Source organism: Fusarium oxysporum, chromosome 9 (assembly GCF_000149955.1).
Source record: "Fusarium oxysporum f. sp. lycopersici 4287 chromosome 9, whole genome shotgun sequence".
Classification (NCBI taxonomy): Eukaryota; Fungi; Ascomycota; class Sordariomycetes; order Hypocreales; family Nectriaceae; genus Fusarium; species Fusarium oxysporum.
Genome location: NC_030994.1, coordinates 3013708 through 3034676, shown reverse-complemented (window position 1 = coordinate 3034676; position 20969 = coordinate 3013708). Strand labels below are relative to the sequence as shown.

General features: G+C 50.1%; 10 protein-coding genes across 11 annotated transcripts; 4 read left to right on the top strand and 6 right to left on the bottom strand.

Annotated features, from left to right (window-relative positions):
• Window positions 1–5748: 5748 nt before the first annotated feature.
• FOXG_12974 (uncharacterized protein) lies at window positions 5749–7056 on the top strand. 2 transcript variants are annotated; one of them, XM_018392919.1, is made up of 3 exons: window positions 5749–5892; window positions 5961–6190; window positions 6247–7056. In XM_018392919.1, the coding sequence occupies exons 1-3, from the start codon at window positions 5853–5855 to the stop codon at window positions 7009–7011; spliced, it is 1035 nt and encodes a 344-aa protein (XP_018251528.1). In that variant the 5' UTR covers window positions 5749–5852; the 3' UTR covers window positions 7012–7056. The 2 variants fall into 2 exon arrangements, with proteins under 2 accessions (XP_018251528.1, XP_018251529.1); XM_018392920.1 differs by lacking the exon at window positions 5749–5892 and having other exon boundaries at window positions 5933–6190.
• Window positions 7057–7129: 73 nt separating this feature from the next.
• On the bottom strand, window positions 7130–7450 carry FOXG_20826 (uncharacterized protein; the record flags this gene model as incomplete). Its single annotated transcript, XM_018401133.1, has 1 exon — window positions 7130–7450. The coding sequence occupies one exon, from the start codon at window positions 7448–7450 to the stop codon at window positions 7130–7132; it is 321 nt and encodes a 106-aa protein (XP_018251527.1).
• A 728-nt stretch (window positions 7451–8178) lies between these two features.
• On the top strand, window positions 8179–8643 carry FOXG_20825 (electron transfer flavoprotein beta subunit; the record flags this gene model as incomplete). Its single annotated transcript, XM_018401132.1, has 2 exons — window positions 8179–8244; window positions 8287–8643. 2 exons carry the CDS (start codon window positions 8179–8181, stop codon window positions 8641–8643), a joined length of 423 nt encoding a protein of 140 aa, XP_018251526.1.
• Window positions 8644–8673: 30 nt separating this feature from the next.
• On the top strand, window positions 8674–8787 carry FOXG_12973 (uncharacterized protein; the record flags this gene model as incomplete). Its single annotated transcript, XM_018392918.1, has 1 exon — window positions 8674–8787. The coding sequence occupies one exon, from the start codon at window positions 8674–8676 to the stop codon at window positions 8785–8787; it is 114 nt and encodes a 37-aa protein (XP_018251525.1).
• A 452-nt stretch (window positions 8788–9239) lies between these two features.
• On the bottom strand, window positions 9240–12625 carry FOXG_12972 (oxoglutarate dehydrogenase (succinyl-transferring), E1 component; the record flags this gene model as incomplete). Its single annotated transcript, XM_018392917.1, has 3 exons — window positions 9240–9760; window positions 9886–12298; window positions 12359–12625. The coding sequence occupies 3 exons, from the start codon at window positions 12623–12625 to the stop codon at window positions 9240–9242; spliced, it is 3201 nt and encodes a 1066-aa protein (XP_018251524.1).
• An 844-nt stretch (window positions 12626–13469) lies between these two features.
• On the bottom strand, window positions 13470–14820 carry FOXG_12971 (uncharacterized protein; the record flags this gene model as incomplete). Its single annotated transcript, XM_018392916.1, has 4 exons — window positions 13470–13586; window positions 13646–13828; window positions 13959–14279; window positions 14353–14820. 4 exons carry the CDS (start codon window positions 14818–14820, stop codon window positions 13470–13472), a joined length of 1089 nt encoding a protein of 362 aa, XP_018251523.1.
• Window positions 14821–15568: 748 nt separating this feature from the next.
• FOXG_12970 (uncharacterized protein) lies at window positions 15569–16172 on the bottom strand (the record flags this gene model as incomplete). The annotated part of the gene is made up of 2 exons (XM_018392915.1): window positions 15569–16026; window positions 16076–16172. 2 exons carry the CDS (start codon window positions 16170–16172, stop codon window positions 15569–15571), a joined length of 555 nt encoding a protein of 184 aa, XP_018251522.1.
• Window positions 16173–16261: 89 nt separating this feature from the next.
• FOXG_12969 (uncharacterized protein) lies at window positions 16262–17226 on the bottom strand (the record flags this gene model as incomplete). Its single annotated transcript, XM_018392914.1, has 2 exons — window positions 16262–16977; window positions 17052–17226. 2 exons carry the CDS (start codon window positions 17224–17226, stop codon window positions 16262–16264), a joined length of 891 nt encoding a protein of 296 aa, XP_018251521.1.
• Window positions 17227–18173: 947 nt separating this feature from the next.
• Window positions 18174–18684, top strand: FOXG_12968 (uncharacterized protein; the record flags this gene model as incomplete). Its single annotated transcript, XM_018392913.1, has 2 exons — window positions 18174–18178; window positions 18411–18684. The coding sequence occupies 2 exons, from the start codon at window positions 18174–18176 to the stop codon at window positions 18682–18684; spliced, it is 279 nt and encodes a 92-aa protein (XP_018251520.1).
• On the bottom strand, window positions 18668–19369 carry FOXG_20824 (uncharacterized protein; the record flags this gene model as incomplete). The annotated part of the gene is made up of 2 exons (XM_018401131.1): window positions 18668–18995; window positions 19113–19369. The coding sequence occupies 2 exons, from the start codon at window positions 19367–19369 to the stop codon at window positions 18668–18670; spliced, it is 585 nt and encodes a 194-aa protein (XP_018251519.1).
• Window positions 19370–20969: the final 1600 nt, after the last annotated feature.

The following is a 20969-nucleotide window of genomic DNA, read 5'->3' as shown; positions in this document are numbered from 1 at the left end:
TTCTTCTATGCACAGAAGATCTCCCACTGAAACCCATCTCTGCAGGTTTCGCAAGCTTTCTTGGGACTGCAGGTCTTCTTCTGTCCACAGAAAATCTCCTGCCTATGCCCATCTCTGCAGGTCTTGCGATCTTGGGGTTGCAGGTCTTCTATCAGGTCTTCTATCCGCAGAAGATCCCCTGCCTACACCCGTCTCTGCAGGTCTTGAGGTCTTTCTTGAAATTGTAGGTCTCTTGTCCATGATGGGTCTCCCACTTCAGTCCATCTTTGCACGTTCCTCACGCTCGGCACAACCTCGAGACCATGGATTTCCTTCTACTTGTTTAGAAGCTCTCCCATTCTAATTCATCTTTGCGACTTCCTCACGTTTCCGTGCAATCTTAGATCCGTGGGTCTCCTGTATGTTCATGGCAGGTCTCCTGTTTTGGTTCATCTCTGCACCTTCTCATGGTCGTCGTTCTTTGAGACCTAGTGCTTGTCTAAACAATAGGAAACGATCCTTTGGCAACGCCTTTGTTAGACCGTCGGCCACTTGTTTGCCTGTCGGAATGTACTGGAACTCAATGGTTCCATCATTGACTTTCTCTCTGCAGTAATGATGCTGAATATCAATGTGCTTGGTTCTTGTATGGAACTGCGGATTCTTCGACATTGCGATCGCTCCTTGGTTGTCCCCGAAAATTACAGTTGTCTTTAGTTCTGGAACATCCTTGTATTCTTTCAACAGTTCTTGGAGCAGAGCTCGCAGCCAGACTGCTTCTTTTGCGGCTGCGGTTTGCCCCATGTATTCTGCTTCGCATGAAGACAGGGCCACTGTTCTTTGTCTCTTCGAGCTCCAGCTGATAGCGCCCGTACCAAGGTTGAACACATATCCAGACGTTGATCTTCGAGTCTCCAGGTCTCCCGCCCAATCCGAGTCGGTGTAGCCGAGGAGAGGTTGCAGTCCTCCTTGGTACACTAGTTCCAGGTTTTGCGATCCCTTAAGGTATCGAAAGATACGCTTGACAGCTGTCTGATGCTCATTGGTTGGGTTCGCTAGGTGTCGACTGCATAAGGAGACAGCAAAAGCAATGTCGGGTCTCGTCCCCAGCATGAGATACATCAGGGACCCAATCGCCTTGGCATACCACTCTTTGAGTTTGTCCGCTGCCTTGTAGTCAGGGCCTGGTTCTCCGAACTTGCTAGTCGAAACTGGTGTGGCATTGGGAGCGCACTGGTCCATTCCAAAGTCTCTAAGTACTTTCTCGAGGTAGGTCATCTGCGACAAGAAGATCGATCGGGTGGCTCTGTCTCTTCTTACGGACATGCCCAGGTAGTATTTGCATGGGCCCAGGTCCGTCATCTTGAACTTATTGCACAGATCTTGCTTGACCGCCACGATCTCGCCTTGGAGGCCCGGCAATAAGTAGATCGTCCACATAGACCGCAATGAACGTGTGACCTTTCACAAAGACTCCCATATCTGAAAGTAAAGGCTTGAACCCGAGGGTCGCGAGGAATGTCGAGAGAGTCTCATACCACACTCTTGGTGCTTGCTTCAGTCCATACAAGGCTCTCAAGAGCTTGCAGACTCTCCCACTTCCATCGTCGAATCCTTCGGGTTGCTGGACGTATATCTCCTCATTTACGAGGCCATAGAGGAATGCTGTCTTGACGTCCATTTGTTCCAGTTCCAAATCGAGTGCTGCCGCGATGGCAAATATCATCTTGTAGCTCATCGGCTTGACAACAGAGGCGAAGGTTTCGTTGAAGTCAATTCCTTCCCTTTGCTCGAATCCTCTCACGACAAATCGCGCTTTGTACCGTAGAACTTGCCCATTTTCTCCTCTTTTGAGCTTAAACACCCATTTGCCTCGAAGAGCCTTTCGTCCTGGGGGAAGCGTGACTAAGGTCCAGACACCATTCTCGACCAGAGATCCGTGTTCATCCTTCAATCCTCCCCACCAGAGTTTTCCATGTACACCCTGCGTGGCTTCCTTGAAGGTTCTTGGCTCGGACTGATCGATATCGCGAGCCACTAGATACAGTTGTTCTGCAACCGTTGCTAGGAAGGCGAAGTTTGTGCTGGCGAGTATGTATCTCGATGGCAGCTGTCCCCTGGTCGATCTTTCGGGCAGCCGAGACTCTGCATGCTCCTCTGTTTCTTCCGATGACACTTCGCGCTCGTCTGTGGCAACATGAATACTCGATCTGGTTGACTTTTGGTCTGGATCCCATCCTGTATCTCCCACTGGGGGCTCATCCGGCGTCGTCTCTCCACGGCCTGTTTCCCCGCTTCTGTTCGCCTCTCTCAACGCGATCGGAAGGGGCGACGGCTCTAGAACGATGGCATTTCCCACATCGCTATCCTCTTCTCCGACTACTCGTCGTCGTTGTGATGGTCTCTGGTCACTCATTTGATGCGTGAGATTGTCGAGTGTTGGTTCGACATTTTTGATGTTTTCAGAGAAGACAACATTGTTAGACACAAAGACTCGTCCCCGTTCGTCAAGGAGTATATAGTTTGTACTGCCCTGATAGCCGAGAAGCTGACAGGGAATACTCTTCGACTGCATCTTCTTTCGCTTAGAGGATGGAAGCAGAGCCCATCCTCGTGAGCCAAGAACTCGCAGATGGCTGAGGTCAGGAACATCTCCATACCAGGCTTGGTAAGGAGTAGTAGAAATGCTCGCCGTAGGACAGAGATTTCGGATGCGGTTCACTGCCTTGAGGAAGTACGGCCACCATTTCAAAGCGAGTCCGGATTTGAGCAGTGTCGGTGTGAGTTTTTCCAGGATGATTCGATTGAGAACTTCAGCCAATCCATTTTGTTCGTGTTGCTCAGTTCCTGTGTAAGAGAGTTTGATTCCTCTGTCCCGGCATAGTCGGGTCAAACTGTGGCTTCGATTCTCTCCCCCTCGGTCGAGGTGCAGGAAGTGACATCGTCTTTCCGGTCTCTCGAACTGTTGCAACAGATGATGGAAGCACTCTTCAAACTCTGACCGTTCTTTGACTGGGTACACCCAGGACATTTGAGTAAAGTCATCAATAAAGCAAACCCAGCACCGGCTGCCGTCTACTCCCACTTCTGGGAATGGTCCGGCAATATCTGCATGAATACACTCCAGAGGGTAAGTGCCTTTCTTGATCGGTCGGACATGGGGACATTCCCTGAGTTTGCCCTGTACGCAGGCTCCACATGGGTTTGATGTAGAATCATCCGGTCGAATTCCAGTAGACATATTCATCAGTCTCTTGATATTCCTCTCTCCCAAATGTGCGAGTCGCTCGTGCCAAAGGTGCAGTCGAGGATCTCCCACCGAAAAAGATGCCAAAGCGGTTTGAAAAGGACGGTCCTCAACTTCATCGACTACATATACGCCTGATATTCTTGTCGCAGTGAGGACGACTTTTCCCTTGTTTGTAACCACTGCCTTCCCATTCCGAAAGACAACTTCTGCTCCCTTCTTCTCTAGTGCTGACACAGACAAGAGGTTCGAATGTCCTTCTGGAACATAAAGAGCGTTATCGAGAGTAACATTCTGTGATCCCTTAGGCCCTTGAACGCGGAGGCAGTACGTTCCGCGCCCTCCTGGCATGACCTTTATGTCCGCAATACCATTGATGGGGAGACCGTGGTACCTGTGAAGTGATGTAAAGTTCTCCTGTCGACAAAAGATATGCGAGGAGGCGCCACTATCCAAGACGTGGATACGTTCGAGGGCCCGAGTTTGAAGAGATGCTTGAAGACCGGAAGGTCCGAGTGATGAGCCAATCAATCCAAGGTGGCCTTGGAAGTCATTTTGCCAGAGTGCCAGTCGAGCTTGGTCAGGTTGGAGGTGTGCAGGAGTTGTATACGTGGCAGATTCCAGTTCATCATTCGTCTTCTCCCTTTCCTTCTCCCGAACCTGCATTTTACGTTGTCGTCTCTCGTAACCAGTTTTGATACGATCTCTTCTAAGTTCTGGGTGGAGCCTCCAACAAGTGGACCTGTCATGCCCTTTTCTTCCACAGTATCCACAACATGATGTATCCTGGGCCATCATGGCTCTATGTGCCATCTTGGCCGTGGCGCTTCTTTGTCTGTCCTCCTCCTGAGATGCGGCAAAGATGGCGGTTTCAAACGTAACGGCCTCTTTGAGAACAACGTTGCGATTGCTCGGATTTCGAATAGGAAGGATGTTGTGATTCTGATTGAAGGCAGTGAGAAACACTTCATAGTCCGGACCAAGTCCACAAAGGAACTTATTGACAAAATGCGGTTCCCCGATCTGGCAGGTGTCATCCATCTCCAAGAGTTCAGCCCTGACTTGACGTAGCTTATTTGCGTATTCCATGACCGAATCGCAAGATTCAAGCGTGAGTTCTTGATATCTGCGGTCGAGCTCTTGGAAGATGGCACTTCCGACGGGCCGATATCGGGTCTCAAGGTGGTTGATCATGCCCTGAGCCGTCGAGATCCCCGTGGTAAACACTCGGGCGTTATAACCGAGACGACTTCGAATGGCACCGCATGCTCGATCTTGGCGGCTCCTCCAGGCCTCAATCTGGGTTGCAAGGTCGTTACCTTCTGTTGGTGGTTGAGCATTCCTGGTCAGAAGGTCTCCATATCCACACATGTCCAGAAGGTCGAGCATTTCTCTCTTCCAGGTCAGCCACTGGCTGGTTTGCTCCAGCTTTGGAATGGTGCCGGAACTGCCTATGAGATTGAGCGATTCTTTGGAAAGGGACATGATAGATTCTCGTAGAAGCTAATGATTAAGAGACATGAGGGCGAACGGCAATCGACCAGTCTTGGATCGAGTCTTGGGAATGAATCTTGGCTGCGTTCGGCAACATGATAATGCCGTGCAAATAGGGGTTATCGGAGTCGGGTAGAGATTGTCCGAAGGGTGAAACGCCTAGCGGTCTCAGATATCCATATCATTCCCTCCGTCTGGAGGAAGGGCAATGATCTGATGTCGATCATGTTGCAAACCACGTTTCGGGCATTCTTGGGCTATGTGGGCGTAGGTCGCCCGACCGGAGAACTTCAGCAATCTCAGACTGAAAGGCCGGTCTGGTCTGGCGAATCCGTCTACCAGATTGCAATCTGGGAAAATTTTGGTTATTCAAGATTCGACGATTTAAATTCGCTGCAATAAACGGAGGGTCAAAGGATCTTTCTGTAAACGTTTCTAGACATATCCTGTTAGCGGATCTGCAAGCTCTATCAGAGATCCAAGAGGGAAATAGCTCCAATTAAGCTGAATGCGTATGCGCAGTGGAAGGAAGTCTTTCGACTTCTTGTGTTATCTCGGAAAGTAGAAAGGAGACAGAAAACACTCAGCTTTTTGGTTGGAGAAAAGGTCGTGCCCTCCGGGCTCATAACCTGTTGAAGCAAAAACGGGTTGATTGTGTTGTTATTAGTTCTAAGTTACATCTGTCTGAGAGGAGCACAGCTCCTTACATAGTATCCACATCGCAGCCACCAGTAGGTCGGACCACCTTAGCCACACTGTCTCAACAGCGGTCTTGGACCCGGCTCTGGGCCCGTCTGCCCGGGGTCGTCTTCGATCAGTGTCTCATTCATGGGCGATCACTTCCGAGATATCGGCAACCATGCGCGGACGGATCAAGGTCAATAAGATTTGTCTATTCAACAGTCCATGGGCGCGTTTGCAGGACGGACCGGACCCAGGAGCTACTCTAATTCCGGCATCATCGGATGCCTTTGCCGAAACAGACTTTGCCTATTTGTGCATGTGACCCACTCATCTCGGTCCACCCAACTTGCAGAGCTGTGAATAGATATGCATCTTGGTTTTTTATCGTGCTGGAAATCTATGTATCCGAGTGTTCTTCATTAGGTTTCGTTTTTCGTGGATTCCAACAATGTCGCCTACGACTTATCTTCGTCGGGCATTACTTTACGGTGCGTGCGAGATAGCGACTCTTCCGTTATATCATGCTGCGCAGCAGGGAAGGCTTACCTGAATGTAGTCCCTGGGTCTTCCCAGAAAATGCTGACCAAATCGAGCACTATTTATGTTGACTCGGTCATATATGACCTCGAAGATTCTGTCACCGCCGAGTCCAAAGAGCTGGCTAGGGGACTGGTCGCGGATCATATTGCCGGGGACGCCATGCAAAGGTCTATCCGAGGACCTAAAGAGGTCTCTGTGCGTATCAATGCAGTGAATACTGGTCTTGCACTGCAAGATATTCAAGTGGTATGGATTCAGGACCCGATCTGCCCACTGCGTGCTCTGCTGACGGTCGAATAAAGATGCTCAAGAGGGTAGATAACCTCGACACAATTGTTGTGCCCAAGGTTCAGTCCGCAGCAGATTTGCATTTCGTTGCCGACGTCATTCGTCAGGTTGCCCCTCAACGGATATTCTTCCAGCCTCCAAAGACGGAGTTTTGCCAACAGACAGAAAATGTACCCTCGTCACGGCCCATACATGTTATAGGTTTGATTGAATCCGCCCTGGGCCTTGCCAATGTATTAGACATATGTCGAGCAGGTCAAGCATTGGGACTGGCAGGGCTAGGCTTTGCTGCCGAAGATTTCATGGCGAGCGTCGGGCTTTCGAAACTGCCAGATCGGCGGGAATTGCTCTTTGCACGGTCTGCAGTCGTCAACGCGTGTCGAGCCTATAATATTCCTTCCATCATCGATATGGTGTCCGTCGATGTGACCTATGGCACCAATGGCATGGCCTTGGAAGAGGAAAGTAGGGAGGGCCGAAGCCTTGGCTTTACCGGCAAACAAGCCATCCATCCTTCTCAGGTCGAGACCATACAGCGTGCCTTCGGCCCATCTGCCGAGGATGTACAATGGGCGGCACAGGTCTTTGTGGGGGATATTGAATCGCAGAAGCAGGGCAAGGGCGCTTGGAAACTGAATGGTCACATGATTGATGCACCCGTCGTTAAGACGGCTACGGCATTGCTGGATAGAGCCAGGGCATGCGGCATAGATGTCGACACTCATATCGCAAGATTGAATGTTGGTTCCTTGGAGGAGAGGATGAACAGGTCACTGTGATGTTGGTAGCATTAAACTACTGCATAATATGTTATGTTTTCCCTGTTTGGCATGACTGGCAACCATGGCTGCGGCGTCTTCGGAGAGGCGCTGAGTCGTGTTCGTGGTCAGTGAATGATCAGAGTGAGATGGATGCCCCCTCAAAGGGTTCATCAACACCTACAACGTGGTCTTGTTCTTGGGTTCCGGGAATGACGTTGGTCAAGCCTTGGATGGAGGCTGCCTCCTCTGCGGCTCCCATCGAGATATCTCCTAGCAGGAGCGCAGTAACGGGGCCTTCAAGGCGGGCAGCAGCGGTGATTGTGCGTTCCGAGTCCGAACATAATTGCCCGTTGCGAACTTCCAGGATTGCCAGTGTTGAAGCATTCCGGCTGATGCACCGCATATGGTAGGGCACAGTAGACAAGCGCGCCCCAAGAATCCGTGTCAAAGTGTTCATGATGATTTCACAGACACTAATGACTGAGCTGGTTAATTTACATGTGAACTGGCAGCCCAAGCAATATCTGTCACTACAAGCTCGAATGATATCACGTCTGGGGTACTGATTCGGTGTTCAATAACTCTGTTGAACTAACACACGAAACAACTTGATTCATTACAATGGTGACGTGACCTTCGCCGCATGGATGGTTTTGCTGAGTCATGGTAACTTGGGATCGGCCTTGGATTCATGGCCCGAACCCGCTCGGCCTTGGTGGGGACAAACAACGTCAACCGATTGGTTCACGGACCGGAAGCTAGTTGCCTGGATACGTTTAGTAGCAAAACAACCAGTTAAGTCGATACTTATGCTTGGACTTCGTAGCAGAGTGGTTGACAAGATATTCTAGCATAGCTCACTCAAAGGGAAGATGAGTTGGCCACTTCGAATCTTGGTTCCCCTCAAACGGGTTATTGACTACTCTGTAAGAGATGAATTCCGTGGTATCACATTTATGTGTGAACTTGAAGGTAACTAGTTAACAGCTCTAGGTGAAAATTCGTGTCCGAAAGGATTTCCGAGGCGTGGAAAAGAATGGTGTCAAGCACTAGCTCAATCCGTTCGATGAATTGTCTGTGGAAGAAGCGGTTAGGCTGCGAGAACGCAAGCACCCCGTTGAGGAGATTGTTGCCGTTTCTGCAGGATCACCCAAATGCCACGATGTACCCCGGACTGCAATTGCCATGGGCGCAGATAGAGCTATCCATATCAAGATGCCGGAGGAGCAGGCAGACTCCATGGAGCCCCTAGTAATTGCAAGATTGATTCAAGCCGTGGCTAAAAAGTAACAGTCAAATTTGGTCCTCCTGGGCAAGCAGGCCATAGATAACGACTTTGGTCAAACAGGACAATTACTTGCCGGCTTGTTGAATTGGCCGCAGGCTACGCAGGCTAGCAAGATTGAAATTGACGGAGACATTGCCAGGGTCATGAGGGAGATAGACAGAGGAACACAGACGTTCAAGGTCCAGCTAGCGATGGTGGTGACTACTGATCTACGGCTGAACGAGCCACGTTATGCAACAATTCCGAGCATCATGGAAGCCAAAAAGAAGAAAATCGAGCGGAGGGCTTTCAAAGACTATGGCGTGGAAGATCGAAAACTGCTGCAAGTTCTCCGGGTTCAGGGTAAGACGGGTTCAGGGTAAGTACCACTAATGTTTTCGTGCATGGAGACAATGGCCCCCAAACGGAAGGCAGGTAGCATTGTCGGAGATATCCCCGGGTTTGTGGGCAAATTGCGGGAACTGGGCGCTCTCTGGGGACAGTACTCCTCAGCTACGAATTCTTGAGATACTCGGGGTTTATCCATAGGCAGGTTTTGGACCGGAAGTGTATCTAATTCAGGGCTTGGGAAACCAAACCAAGATGGCCAGACAGTTAACAGTTGCAGTGATCACCATTTACCCTTTTCATTTCCCTGAGGTCAAACAAGACAACGTTAACCGAAAAGACTACTGTTATTGCCTTTGGTATAACCGTGACCTCTTGTTCCGTACAATGTGACGGGGGCAGACTTACTTGTTGACAACAGGTTGCTGTAGATTCAAACCGGGGTGCAACGTCAACAGAGGCATAAATCCAGGGAAGACAAAGGCTTCTTATCAAAGGTTTTATCATGCTTGCTCACAGGTAGTTAGCAATCAGGTAATGAGTCTGCAACAAGAAATCAGTCGCGGACTTGAGATGTGTTGTATTTGTAGAGCGCTGAACTCAGCATGCGAAATCCAAGATGCGTTATTATCTAATTTTGAACATTAAACACATCATGAAGGAGTGCCTTTTCCTCAGCATAGTGAACATGCTTGAGACCTGTAGCCGGACTGGCGCTCGTTCCACGACCCGCAAAGAGCACGCGGCGTCTAGCAAGATGTTCTGTCTCGTTAAGGACTGCATCTAATCGATCGCGTATGTAATGCCACGCTCCACCGTTGTAGTGCTCCTCTTGCGCCCAAACAATCGTCTTCGCATTCTTATACTGATTAAGATTAGATTTCACCTCAGCCCAGGGGAAGGGATGAAGCTCCTCTATTCTCGTGATGGCCACGTCCTTGATGCCTACCGCTTCTCTATGTTTTTGGATCGCGGCATATACTTGGCCTGAGCAGATAATAACTCGCTGTATGGATTCCGGATCCTCGATGGCTTGGCCGTGCTCGGGGTCGGTGATGACTGGTTGGAAGGTTGATGAGCCAGTGAAGTCAGCAATATCGGAGCGAGTTAGTGGGTGGCGAAGAAGAGATTTCGAGAAGAAAATGACGAGAGCTATATGATAGTCAGTAAGTGATTTCTGAAGCTTGGCCTTCAAAAACATCAAGAAAGTCTGGGGACTGTGTAACTGCACAGGCAAGTCAAAAGGTCTGCAAGGGGCATCTGCGGGAAATACATACGCTTTCTGTACTCTCTTCTCATCTGCCGACGTAGAACGTGAAAGTAATTGGCGGGCGTAGTCATGTAGACCAGTCCCATGTTGGCATCTTGATGGGCGCGCTCAGGTTCCGATGGGTATATCCTACCCTCCTCCGAGCAGAGCATCAAGAAGCGCTCGATGCGGGCAGATGAGTGCTCAGCGCCCTGTCCATCATAGCCATGGGGCAAAGAGAGGACCAGGCCAGACCGGTCAAGCCATTTCGTCTCACCGCTGGCAATAAAGTTGTCAATGATGACCTGCGTGTTGTTTGCGAAATCTCCGAACTGAGCCTCCCACATGACGAGTGAGTGTGGATCGGCCAATGTCACGCCGTACTCGAAGCCCAGGGCACCAAACTCACTCAGCGGCGAGTTCTCTACCTCGAAGGGTGCCTGCTCTACGGCAAGGTTATTCAGAGGTGTCCAAGACTCGCCAGTTTCCTGATCGTGCAGCACGGCATGACGCTGCGAGAAGGTTCCTCGTTGGACATCTTGTCCTGTAAGACGCACAGGATGTTTCTCAAGACACAGAGTTCCAAAGGCCAATGCCTCTGCGGTAGACCAGTCTACCGTTCCGTTGTCCAGGGCCTTCTTACGCCCCGTAAGGATTCTCTCCAAGTTACTGTGTAGCTGAAAGCCACTGGGGACGCTTAGAGCCTTGGCTGCCACCTGCTCAACGATTGCTTCGTCAATGGCTGTAGTGACGGGTAGTAGAACTTCGTTCTTTAGACTCTCCGGAGACTTTAGACTCTGCCACGGGGCCGTAAATGCTTCCCGAGACGAGACAAATCCCTTGCTGCTGTCGTATATCTCGTTCAGACGGTTCCAGACGCTTTCGCGCAGGCAATCGATCTCTTCCATCGTGAACGAGCCTTCGGACACCAGCTTCTGGACGTACTTGTCTAACGAGGGTGTTTGTGCAGCGACCTTTTGGTACATCAGAGGCTGCGTGAAGCTGGGCTGGTCGAATTCGTTGTGGCCAAACTTCCGGTAACAGATGATGTCCACAACGCAGTCGCTATGGAACGTGGCTCGCCAGTCTGCCGCTAGTTTACAGAGGAAGACAACCGACTCTACATCATCAGCATTGACATGGAAGATGGGGGCGTCGACAACCTTGGCAATGTCTGAGGCATAAGGGGTTGATCTGGAACAATGCACATCCGCAGTGAACCCAACCTGATTGTTGACAACAAGCCGAATGGTGCCACCCACATCATAAGCCGGCAAGCGCGACAAGCCAAGAGTCTCGTAGACAACACCCTGCCCTGCAATAGCAGCATCGCCGTGAAGAGTGACACACATGTTCCTCTTCTTCTTCGGGTCGTTGTTTAACCGCTGGGTTGCAAAGGCTCTGCCTGTGGCGACGGGATCAACTGCCTCGAGATGCGAGGGGTTCGCAAGGACAGAAATATCCACAGTATGCCCATCGGGAGAGACCCGCTGGCCCTGGTGGCCAAGATGGTACTTGACATCACCAGCCATGTTTCGCAGCATATCCGAGCGAACCCGCCCAGCAAACTCAGCAAATATGGCCTCTGGTGCCTTTCCATACACAGTTCCAAGCATGGTCAGGCGCCCGCGATGACAGCTGCCAATTGTGATGTCTTGCACACCATGGACGTCGGCGCTGTGGTCAATCATGGACATGACACCAGGAACGAGTCCTTCGGAGCCATCTAAGCCAAAACGCTTCTCGTTGGGGAACTTGGCGGCGAGAAATCGTTCAAAAGACGTTCCCCAAATGAGACCATCAAGAATTCGGCGTTTCTCCTCTCGCGAGAACTTGGCCGGGTTGGGTATCTCGAGACGATCCCTTAACCAGTCACGCTTGGCGCGGTCTGGGATGTGCAGGTACTCAACTCCATAGCTGCCGCAGTACCTCTGCTCGCAGGCTGCTATAATGTCACGTAAATTCATTGACTTTCTGCCCTCAGTTGCGTAGCGAGGAAGTATGCCAGGGCCGAGGTTGAAATGGCGGTCCATGTCCTTCTCGGTAAAGTCATAGTAGGATGGCTCAAGCTCGACGGCGCGTGCGAGACCAGATTGATTGGGACCCACGTGCAAGGCATTCACTCGTTCACCCAAGGGATCCGTCTTGGCATGATAGTGTCCTCGGGACTGATACGCGCGCACCAAATGCTGGACTTTGAGATGTAATAACACCTCGGCTGTCTGGCCGGAGTCGAGCCCCGGTGTGGCCAACGGTTGACGAGAGGATACAAGTCCTGGTGGTGGCTGGAAGGCCTCAGATGCGGGCCTTGACCTGTCCTCCATGTTACGGAAGTATGTCCTCCAAGAAACATGGACAGACTTTGGGTCCTGCTTCCACGACCTAAACATCTCGTCGATGTAGTTGGCCGCCCCTCCCTGCAGGAATGAGTCGGAGATACTCTAGGTTAGCTTAGTATCAGCACCTTGGATAAGTCTTGTATACCTTTTTCTTTTACTCACCGGCTGTGAATCTTTATCTAGATCTGATGATATAGGCACCAAGGGAATATCTTGGAACTGATGCTGTGCAATATGGCTCTCGCCCCTGGCCAACGCCTCTGCGGCCGATGCGAATGTCCTTTGGGCGCATGGTAGGTTCTTTGGCTGCACGCAAGAACAGGCACCGGATCTGACGATGGAGAGGCAGTAACCGACAGAGGTTGTACGACGATACCGAAACTTGAAGGCTTCCCGCGCCACCAGGGTTCTTTGGGCATAGAGCATCATCGTTGACGGTGTGCGTGTCCCCCAAAGCTTGGTGATGCTTCCAGATTTCTCAGGCGCAAAGTATGATCAGGTAACATGTAACCCTGAAGATTGCAACCTCAGTCTAAACAGTAAGTGACCGTGGTGATAATGAGGCCAGATTCAAAGGCATGATAGCATGGCCACCTCAACTCCCGGCATTGCCAGACAAGCCTCCGAGCTTGAACCAACAATTGCTCACACGTACTTCCCCGCCGTCGGGGTACCCCCGGGCCGAACGGATGTTGGTTCACATAAATCTATGAGCATATCCGTGACCCACGGAAACTCAAGCCGAGGCCCCGACTCTCGAATTTTAGCGTGCAGATGCGGAACAGTGACAACTCCGAATGTCTTCCCACTAAACATGCTAGGTTAGTCTTGGGCCTAATTTTAAACAAGCATCCAACTTATAATACTTGAAAAGAAGTCCTGCACTACTTGGGCTTCCCAAAGCGATAAGACAGAGAAGTTACTGGCGAAATTCACGACCTTGAACGCAAAGAGCATATAGGTTCCTACTAGATATATTAGGTACATTGCATAGGTAGAGTGATAAATATCATAATATTAAGGCAATAGAAATATTCTTAAGAGTCTCTTAACAAGATACATATTTGTTACTCTCATATCTAGAATTTTTCCCTTGGTGATATAACTAGCGATGTGGTCCGACGATGCGGAACACAAGAGAGCTTGAAAGATTGACAACTGCCGCCTCTTTTGTTGATCATTTTCTTTTTGACAGCACACGTCTACAGTAATTGAAAAACTCTGGGAGATGGAATGAAAGTTGAATATCCCTAATGTCCCGTCCTTCTCCATACTACTCAAGAAGCATCTGAGCAGGGTCCTCGATATAGTTCTTAACGATGTTCAGGAAGGAGACGGCTTCCCGACCGTCAATCAGTCTGTGATCGTATGTTACGGTGATATACATCATCTGTTAGATTCATCATGAGCTCGCTGATATACCAGGAAGGATTAAAAAGCAGCACCTACCGGTCGGATCTCGGGCTTGCCGTCCACTGCAATCACACGGTCTTTGATTGTGTTCATGTTGAAAACCGCAGCTTGTGGATAGTTGATCACCGGCGTCCCGAACAAAGAGTTAAAAATGCCAGGATTACTAATGGAAAAGTTGCCACCAGTGAGATCATCCATGGTCAACCTGGCTTCTCGGGCCTAGAGGTTAAATCATGAAGGTTAGTTAGCAGAACGAAATGCACTGGCGGAGTGATAGACTCGCCTTCTGTGCCACGATGGCAATTTCCTTTTCTAACTCGATTATGCTCAGCAAATCACAGTCTCTTACCACAGGTGTCACTAGGCCCTTAGGAGAGGAGACGGCGATGCTGATGTCGACGTAGTCTCGATAGGTGATGACCTCACGATCCGTGTCGATACTGGCATTGATCTCGGGGACTTGCTTCGCAGCAAGAGCTGTGGCCTTTGCAAAGGCACCCATGTAGCCTAATCTTACGCCATACTGCTTAGCCACGTCTTCCTTATACTTTACCCGCCATTGCATCAGAGCCGTCATATCAATCTCTTGAACCGTCGTCAGCGAGGCACATGTATTCTGAGACTGTTTGAGGCGTGTAGCAATGGTTTTGCGCATGCGTGACATTTTCTCCTGCCAAGGGTAAGCATTTCCGAAGCAAGACACTGTTATGCCACATCATGGCTTCTGGATATTCGACACATACCATGTGCTCGCCTCGTAGGGAGGATTTGCGTTTCGGGTCAACAGCATGCTCATCGATGGGCTGTGGTGGGCTTGCCGGTGAAGGACTTGTAGGAGCTGCGCGCCTTGTGGAGTGTGTTGAGCTTTCGATTGCCTGCTCTTTGTTTTCAACACTCTTGCTTTCTCCGGACTCTTTCTGTACGGGAGCCGGGTCATCCTGTGCGGTTTTATTGGAGGATTGCTTTTCGGGAACGTGAGATGTAGTGGCACTGTCCCTAGGACCGGTTTCTATGCGGGCGATGGGCTGACCAACTGTGACAACATCGCCTTCATGAGCCAACAGCTCAGCAACGACTCCCTCCTCGGCTGCGTTGACTGCCACATCGACCTTGTCCGTCTCAATGCTGGCAATCTCTTCATCCGCTCCGATTCGGTCCCCAACCTTCTTGTGGATGGTTGCAAGTGTGCCCTCGCTGATAGACTCGGCCATTGAAGGGACCTGGACGATAAGATCCGCATATCGAGCTCCACTGCCACTGAAATGACGGCAGGATGGCGTGTACGGGGTTTGTATCTTTTGATGGGCACGTGCCGCATCTATTGCAATTGGGGGAGTAAGCCGAGAGGGCCAAGCCACGTATTGTAGCGGTCGAACTTGCGACGCCGCCCGTTGACATCGAGTTTTCCTCAACATCCTTGTCCAGTATGTGGAAGTTGGTCAGAGAGCAAGCGACCAGGCGTGCCTTTTAGGATCGATAGAGCTGAGATCAAACTACGGAACAAGGATTCGCCCTTTACAAATGCAATTGCGGCCGGGCCCATTTGGAACATAATGACCGAGCTCTCGGTCAAGGCCCAGACGAGGGACTATGGATTGTCCTTTCCGGATGTTTCTTCCGAAAGGCCTCGAGCTCGGGTTCGGCCTCGGGTTTGGGTCAAGCGTTAACCGGCCCCGCACTCCCCATGCTTCAAATATTCGAGTTTTCTGTATGGACTTCAAATCATGTGCGTACGTTATCAAGTTCAATAGCGTTCAAGCCACTATTCACAGTTGCATAGGCCTACGAGATTCTTTATTGGCTTACTTTGTTCATCATTCTTGTTTAAGCTTTCAATACCTACCTGCCGTCGTAACTAATGGTGGGGCCTATCGAGATTGGGACGTCTTGAATCATCGCAAAGTATTCACCACTTACACTAACGTGTTCAGGATTCTCTAGACACTGTCAGGTGCCTAGTTACAGAATGTATCGGAAGGCCTTGTCCTGGCGATCAGTCAAGTCCGAATCAATGGCCACGCCACTCTGGATGCCCTCGGCACGCCCTTGTGATTCCACCATGTAGTCAACGTGACCCTCTGCCGCCTTTCTGTCCCGCAGTTTGTTTTCCTTGTCCAGCAGAAATGCGTAAACGACCAAAGTGATCATCAGGTAAACCAACGAAGCAATGCTGAGGATGCATCCCTTAAGATACCGGGGCGCGTCAGCCTCAGTCCAAGCCTGAGGTGAGATGATACAGCCGACGCAATAAGCCACGAAAAAGACTGTTGTGGTCGACGACTTCTTCGTGTTTCCTTTCACGTTGCTAGCCATGAGAGCTGAGCAGCTGCTGAGCAAGCAAGTTACAGCATTCGCCATCCAGGTTGCCAGGGCGGTCAAGGACCTCAGATGGGCAAACCTATCACCATCGAAGAGGACTGCTGGATTGGCGGAGGTGTCATGTTCAGCACAGAAAAAGGGCCGTACACGTTCGACTGTACTTGCTGTTGACGAGACGCGGGACAAAAGCTCCAAACCAAGTTGTCAGAATGTTCAGGGCACCGCCGGGCAGCCCCACGAGCATCGTAGTATACTTATCGTAACCGAAGCCGTTGATAACGATTGAAGAAAACTGCCGCCAGAGTTAGCAAGACCTGCAAATCAACGGTGAGGTCAGAATCCACTCGCCTTGATTATGGCTGTCGTGAGAGTAATACCAAGCGCCATTGATACGTAGAGCCAAGTGATGGGTGACTTGTAAGCTTCATTAAACTGAGATCGATTGAAGTCTGTGCGATCGCGGGTGCTGCGATCTATAGCGAGCCTCCTAGTGGCGATCTCTCGTTGGCGAGGCGTCAGAAACCAGGCTGTCATGGTGTCTCCTGGGAGCAGGAAGTAGAACAGCACCCCAGACGTGACAGTCAACCCACCAATGATAAAGAAGAGTACCCGCCAGGACTCGATAGCCAGTTTGGCACGGCCGAGCCCGAACATGATAAGTGCATTCATGATTTGAGCGAAGCCATTCATAGATACCCAAGTGGCAACGCGAACAGGGTGCTCTCGACGCTTGTACCAGACCGAGGTCAACATGACAAAGGCTGGAGAGACGGCGCCTTCGGTTAAACCGAGAAAGAATCGTGCAGCCATCATTCCTCCAAATTTTTGGGGGAGACCTACACAAACGCAGGCCACGCCCCAGACAACGATGGTGCAGCCGATGAAGGTCTTCAAAGGCAGTCGGCCGAGGAGGTATGCGGCAGGCCAGTTGGAAAGTAGCTGACCAAGGTAGAATACCGAGACACACCAGCTGTACTCTTCGCCAGTTAGGTTCAAGTCTGAGCGCAATCCGAAAATGGCAGCGTATGTAATCGATTGCTTGTCCAAGTCTGCGTTGGTCAGCCTGTTGTTCTCCAATTCGGATGATGGGGTTGGAAGAGTGTCAGAAAGAGAGTATACTCACACATGCAGAAATATACCAAGGTCATCAGAGGGAGCACATGGAGATCGAGCTTGCGTACGACTTGCCTCTCCTCGGCTTCATCGATAACCTCGAAAGTGACATGGGTGCCGTCTCTGTGCTCGATTTCAGTCGAAGCAGTAGTGGAGTCCTTGTTCTTTATGTCCTTCGTGTCCATGTTGCGTTACTGTTTGGTGGGTAGTTATAAACATTTGGTTGGAACGAGCACGAGAGGGATGACAGGAACAAAGGAAAAGAAGATCCCTGTGGCATTATATATAAAATTCTAAGACCTTAGTGGAAGTCTCGGCCAATCTAGGGTGTCATGTTATTGGGTGGCCTCTCAAGGAGACTCTGCCCGGCCCCAAGTTCTCAAGCCGGATCACACAATGCGGGGGTTCTCTCAGTCCGGGGCATTCGCGGGGTAAGGTTTGGTCTTGGGACCAGTGAAGTCAAGAGTCTCCAGGTTCTACCCCATCGAGTGGGTGAGCGAGTCATTCTACCCCGCGTGGGTTTCGGCTGATCTGGGGTCCAGGCTTTCGCACTGGTCTTTTGTCGATCCCCTGAACGGGATGAGAAATCAAGTCATTTGACTCCTGATGGGGTTAGAGGCACGAACCTTGGGCACGAATCCGGATCGATACCGGAAACTGTTCCCGAGCCCAGTCCTCCATGTAGCTCAATCACAAGTCTCGGTTGTTGGCTTCTAAAGAGCCGAACTCATATATTACACAGTGGGTATGAGTATTGATTGAATATAAGTAGTAAAGGTGTCTGATGTTTTCGCAGCGAGTCGCAATATAGCACAATAGCTTACCACGTTCTACCGCTCGGTATTACATGAGTATTATACAATCAATTTGTTTTGTCTTGATCGTTTCCTCTGTCAAAGAAGAATGGGTTCTTCCTTGGTTGCTAGCGACGTGCAATCCGAGGTAGGTACTGTCACTAAGAACTTACAGCAGAGGACGGAACCTCAGGTTGCTAATGGCATTCTCCATACACCACTCAGGAGAGGTATCTTACCCTTCATCAACCGGGGCATTTCTGGTATGATTGCAACCACGGTCATCCAGCCCATCGATATGGTCAAGGTAAGCATTGAACCAAGTTAACTCCCTTAAAATGACGTGCGCTTGCAACTTGTCGACAGTAGCCAAATGGGTGTGCCAAAACCCACGCTACTTTCGATAGCGAGAATGATTCTCGTCGAGTGCAGGATTCTCGACTTTTACGCTGGCCTATTCGCCGGTCTCTTCCGTCAGGGGATTTACACATCATCTAGATTGGGATTCTTCGATATGTTCATGAAACGCCTACAGCATCATCACCAAGTACGAAATACAACTGTCAACTTTGCAGAACGATGCGCCACCGGATTCTTAGAAGGTGGCCTTGGTGCTCTCCTGGCAAACCAACGGACCTTGCCCTGGTCCGAATGCAGACCGATGGCCTCCTCCCAGCTGCTAAGCGGAGCAACTATAGGTCGGTCATCGACGCATTGGTATCTATCACTAAAGCGGAAGGCGGTAGGGCTCTTTGGGCTGGAGCGATACCGACTATTGCCCGAGCTATGTCACTGAACCTGGGCCCCAACAAGTTGTTCACTATGAAAGACGTTAAGAATCCCTGCTGAAGCACTTTATTAAATGGGTTGAATTACCTCCCTTGCTTTTGGCTTCCAGACCCATGTGGTAACCACGGGCAAGAGCCAGTTCTTTATTCCATGCGGCACCAACGGTAATGGCAGATGCATAACCGTTGACAGCTTCAACTTCCCGAAGTCTGTTAGGGCCATCACTGAGGCACATTCCTGGGAATCCAAGGCGCTGCACGCCTGGGATCATACCAGCACATCCATTCGTGACAGTTGTCTGCCCAGATGTAACGGCAACTTTCTCCTTAATTGACATTTGAGCCACGAGTGCTGATGCTTGTTGATAGGCACTAGACCAATCTCCAAGTCCCTTCCCCGGCGCTTAACATTAGGTCCCTTAGATTAGTCGCTGAACGTTTCTAAGGCGTTACCTGCCCGACGTAGCAGGTGAGAGGGGTTAAGCTCACGGGTCGGGTATACGGGGGGGGCTCTGCCCGTAGCTCCAGATGAGCTCCTGTGCCTCAATGACATCGGGTGATGCGGGATATTGGCCGGCAATGCCCTGCTCGTAAATTTTAAAAATCTCAGCCAGCTTGTCAGGGGGCAGGCTTTCGAGATACTGTTTTTCTGCCTCGTCAATGGGCAAGTTACCGGGGATCTGAGCAGCAGCTATGGCAAATAGTGCCAAGAATGACAAGAGGTGAGAAACGGATAAAACTGCCATTTTCTTGAAATTTGGCTAGTTGGAGGGATATTCTTTGTCAGAATGCAAATGTATCTAGGTAGACTGGTGGGTATGTAGGGCCTTTTTAACCCCAACTGTATAATATACGCCAAATGAAGATAGGGGATAAATTTCCTCCAAACCTGGTCGGTCGCAGGCAACCGAGCGCGAATGCATCACGACATTAGCATCAGTTAATCTCGGACCTACGCAGAGTTGTTGCAAGGGTCCCTGGCCGAGGTGTCGATTCTACGACGTTATGTTAAGATCTAGCTTTTATTACGGTGTATTAGTAGCTGAATTGAAAGGTATAAGCCGACCAGCTGCCGTCATTGTCGTATCCAAGTATACGATGGCGAGAATAGACGATCCGGATTATCAGCGCCTAACTTTCAGTACATCGAAACGCGACGAATATACTTGTAAAATGGCTTTCAGTAATTCAACTTTGTACCTACTTTCACAACACTTGCGCCGCATGTTTCGCTCTTGTTCAGCTGAGATGGTTAACTTCAAGGGAACTCGGGTAGAGCGTGGCAGATATATTGCCGGGAACCTTCCGTCCGTCCTTCTTTCGGACCTGAGCAGTTATTTGTAGCCAAATACGAGGTTTTGGCCTTGGAAAGTGTCAGTGAACTGCCGGATTCCGTCCTGAGGCCATGGGATCGCCATGATGCCATCTTCGTACTCGGCAATGTGACAGACACCGGACTACCCTAATTGGCGTTCCTGAGCGGTGTTGCGACGCCTACAAATTGCTTTTATTTCAGGAATTTCTTTCTCCCTGGTATTGATGGTTCAAGCATATCATAAATCCTTTGTCTAGGAATTGATAGCTACATGGTAAATCATATCTAGTCGAGGTTACATTATAACCAGCCACGACAGCTTATTCAGGTTGCTCAAAAGAGATCGATACTGTAGCAAGATGTGGCAGGTATTCCCGCACTGGCCTTTGCTCTGAATTACAGTTAAGTTTTACTAGTGTGACGCTGAGCAAACTTGAACGAGGCTTGAACTAATATTAAACGAGAAACGAGCGTCTTGCAAACGCATAAACCAAGCCGATCCACACGCATCCGCTTATTGTACTAAGCCTCGAAAGCGAGCTCTATTATTAGGGTCAACAAGGCATACGATTCCGATTGGCCCTTTCTACAATTTATCCTAAAGATCACCAGTTTGTTATATTCTTTACCCTTAGTGTTACGACCCCCGTGGCTACGTCGCGTGGCCCCCACAATGTTCACCAATCATATCAGGATCACCACTCCCAGCTACGATCCTCTTCCGGTGGATCACTTGGTGTCACAGGCCGGGCACGGCATCAACGAACCTCAGGAACAACAGCCCTTGGTAATCAAGCTGGGTGATTTAAAGTAAAACCTGTAGGATGGAATATCCCACACAGAAGATAGAACCAATCAACTCACTACTGCTGCTCATTATGAATGACCCGACCTTCAATCCACTTTAAGCACATCCAGTGCAACACTTGGATCACGAAGCTCTAAGACTGGATCACCTTCATTTCACATTGAGCCATACGACCACCTTCAGTGTATAGATCACATTCATTAGCACTTTCATAGATTCTAGC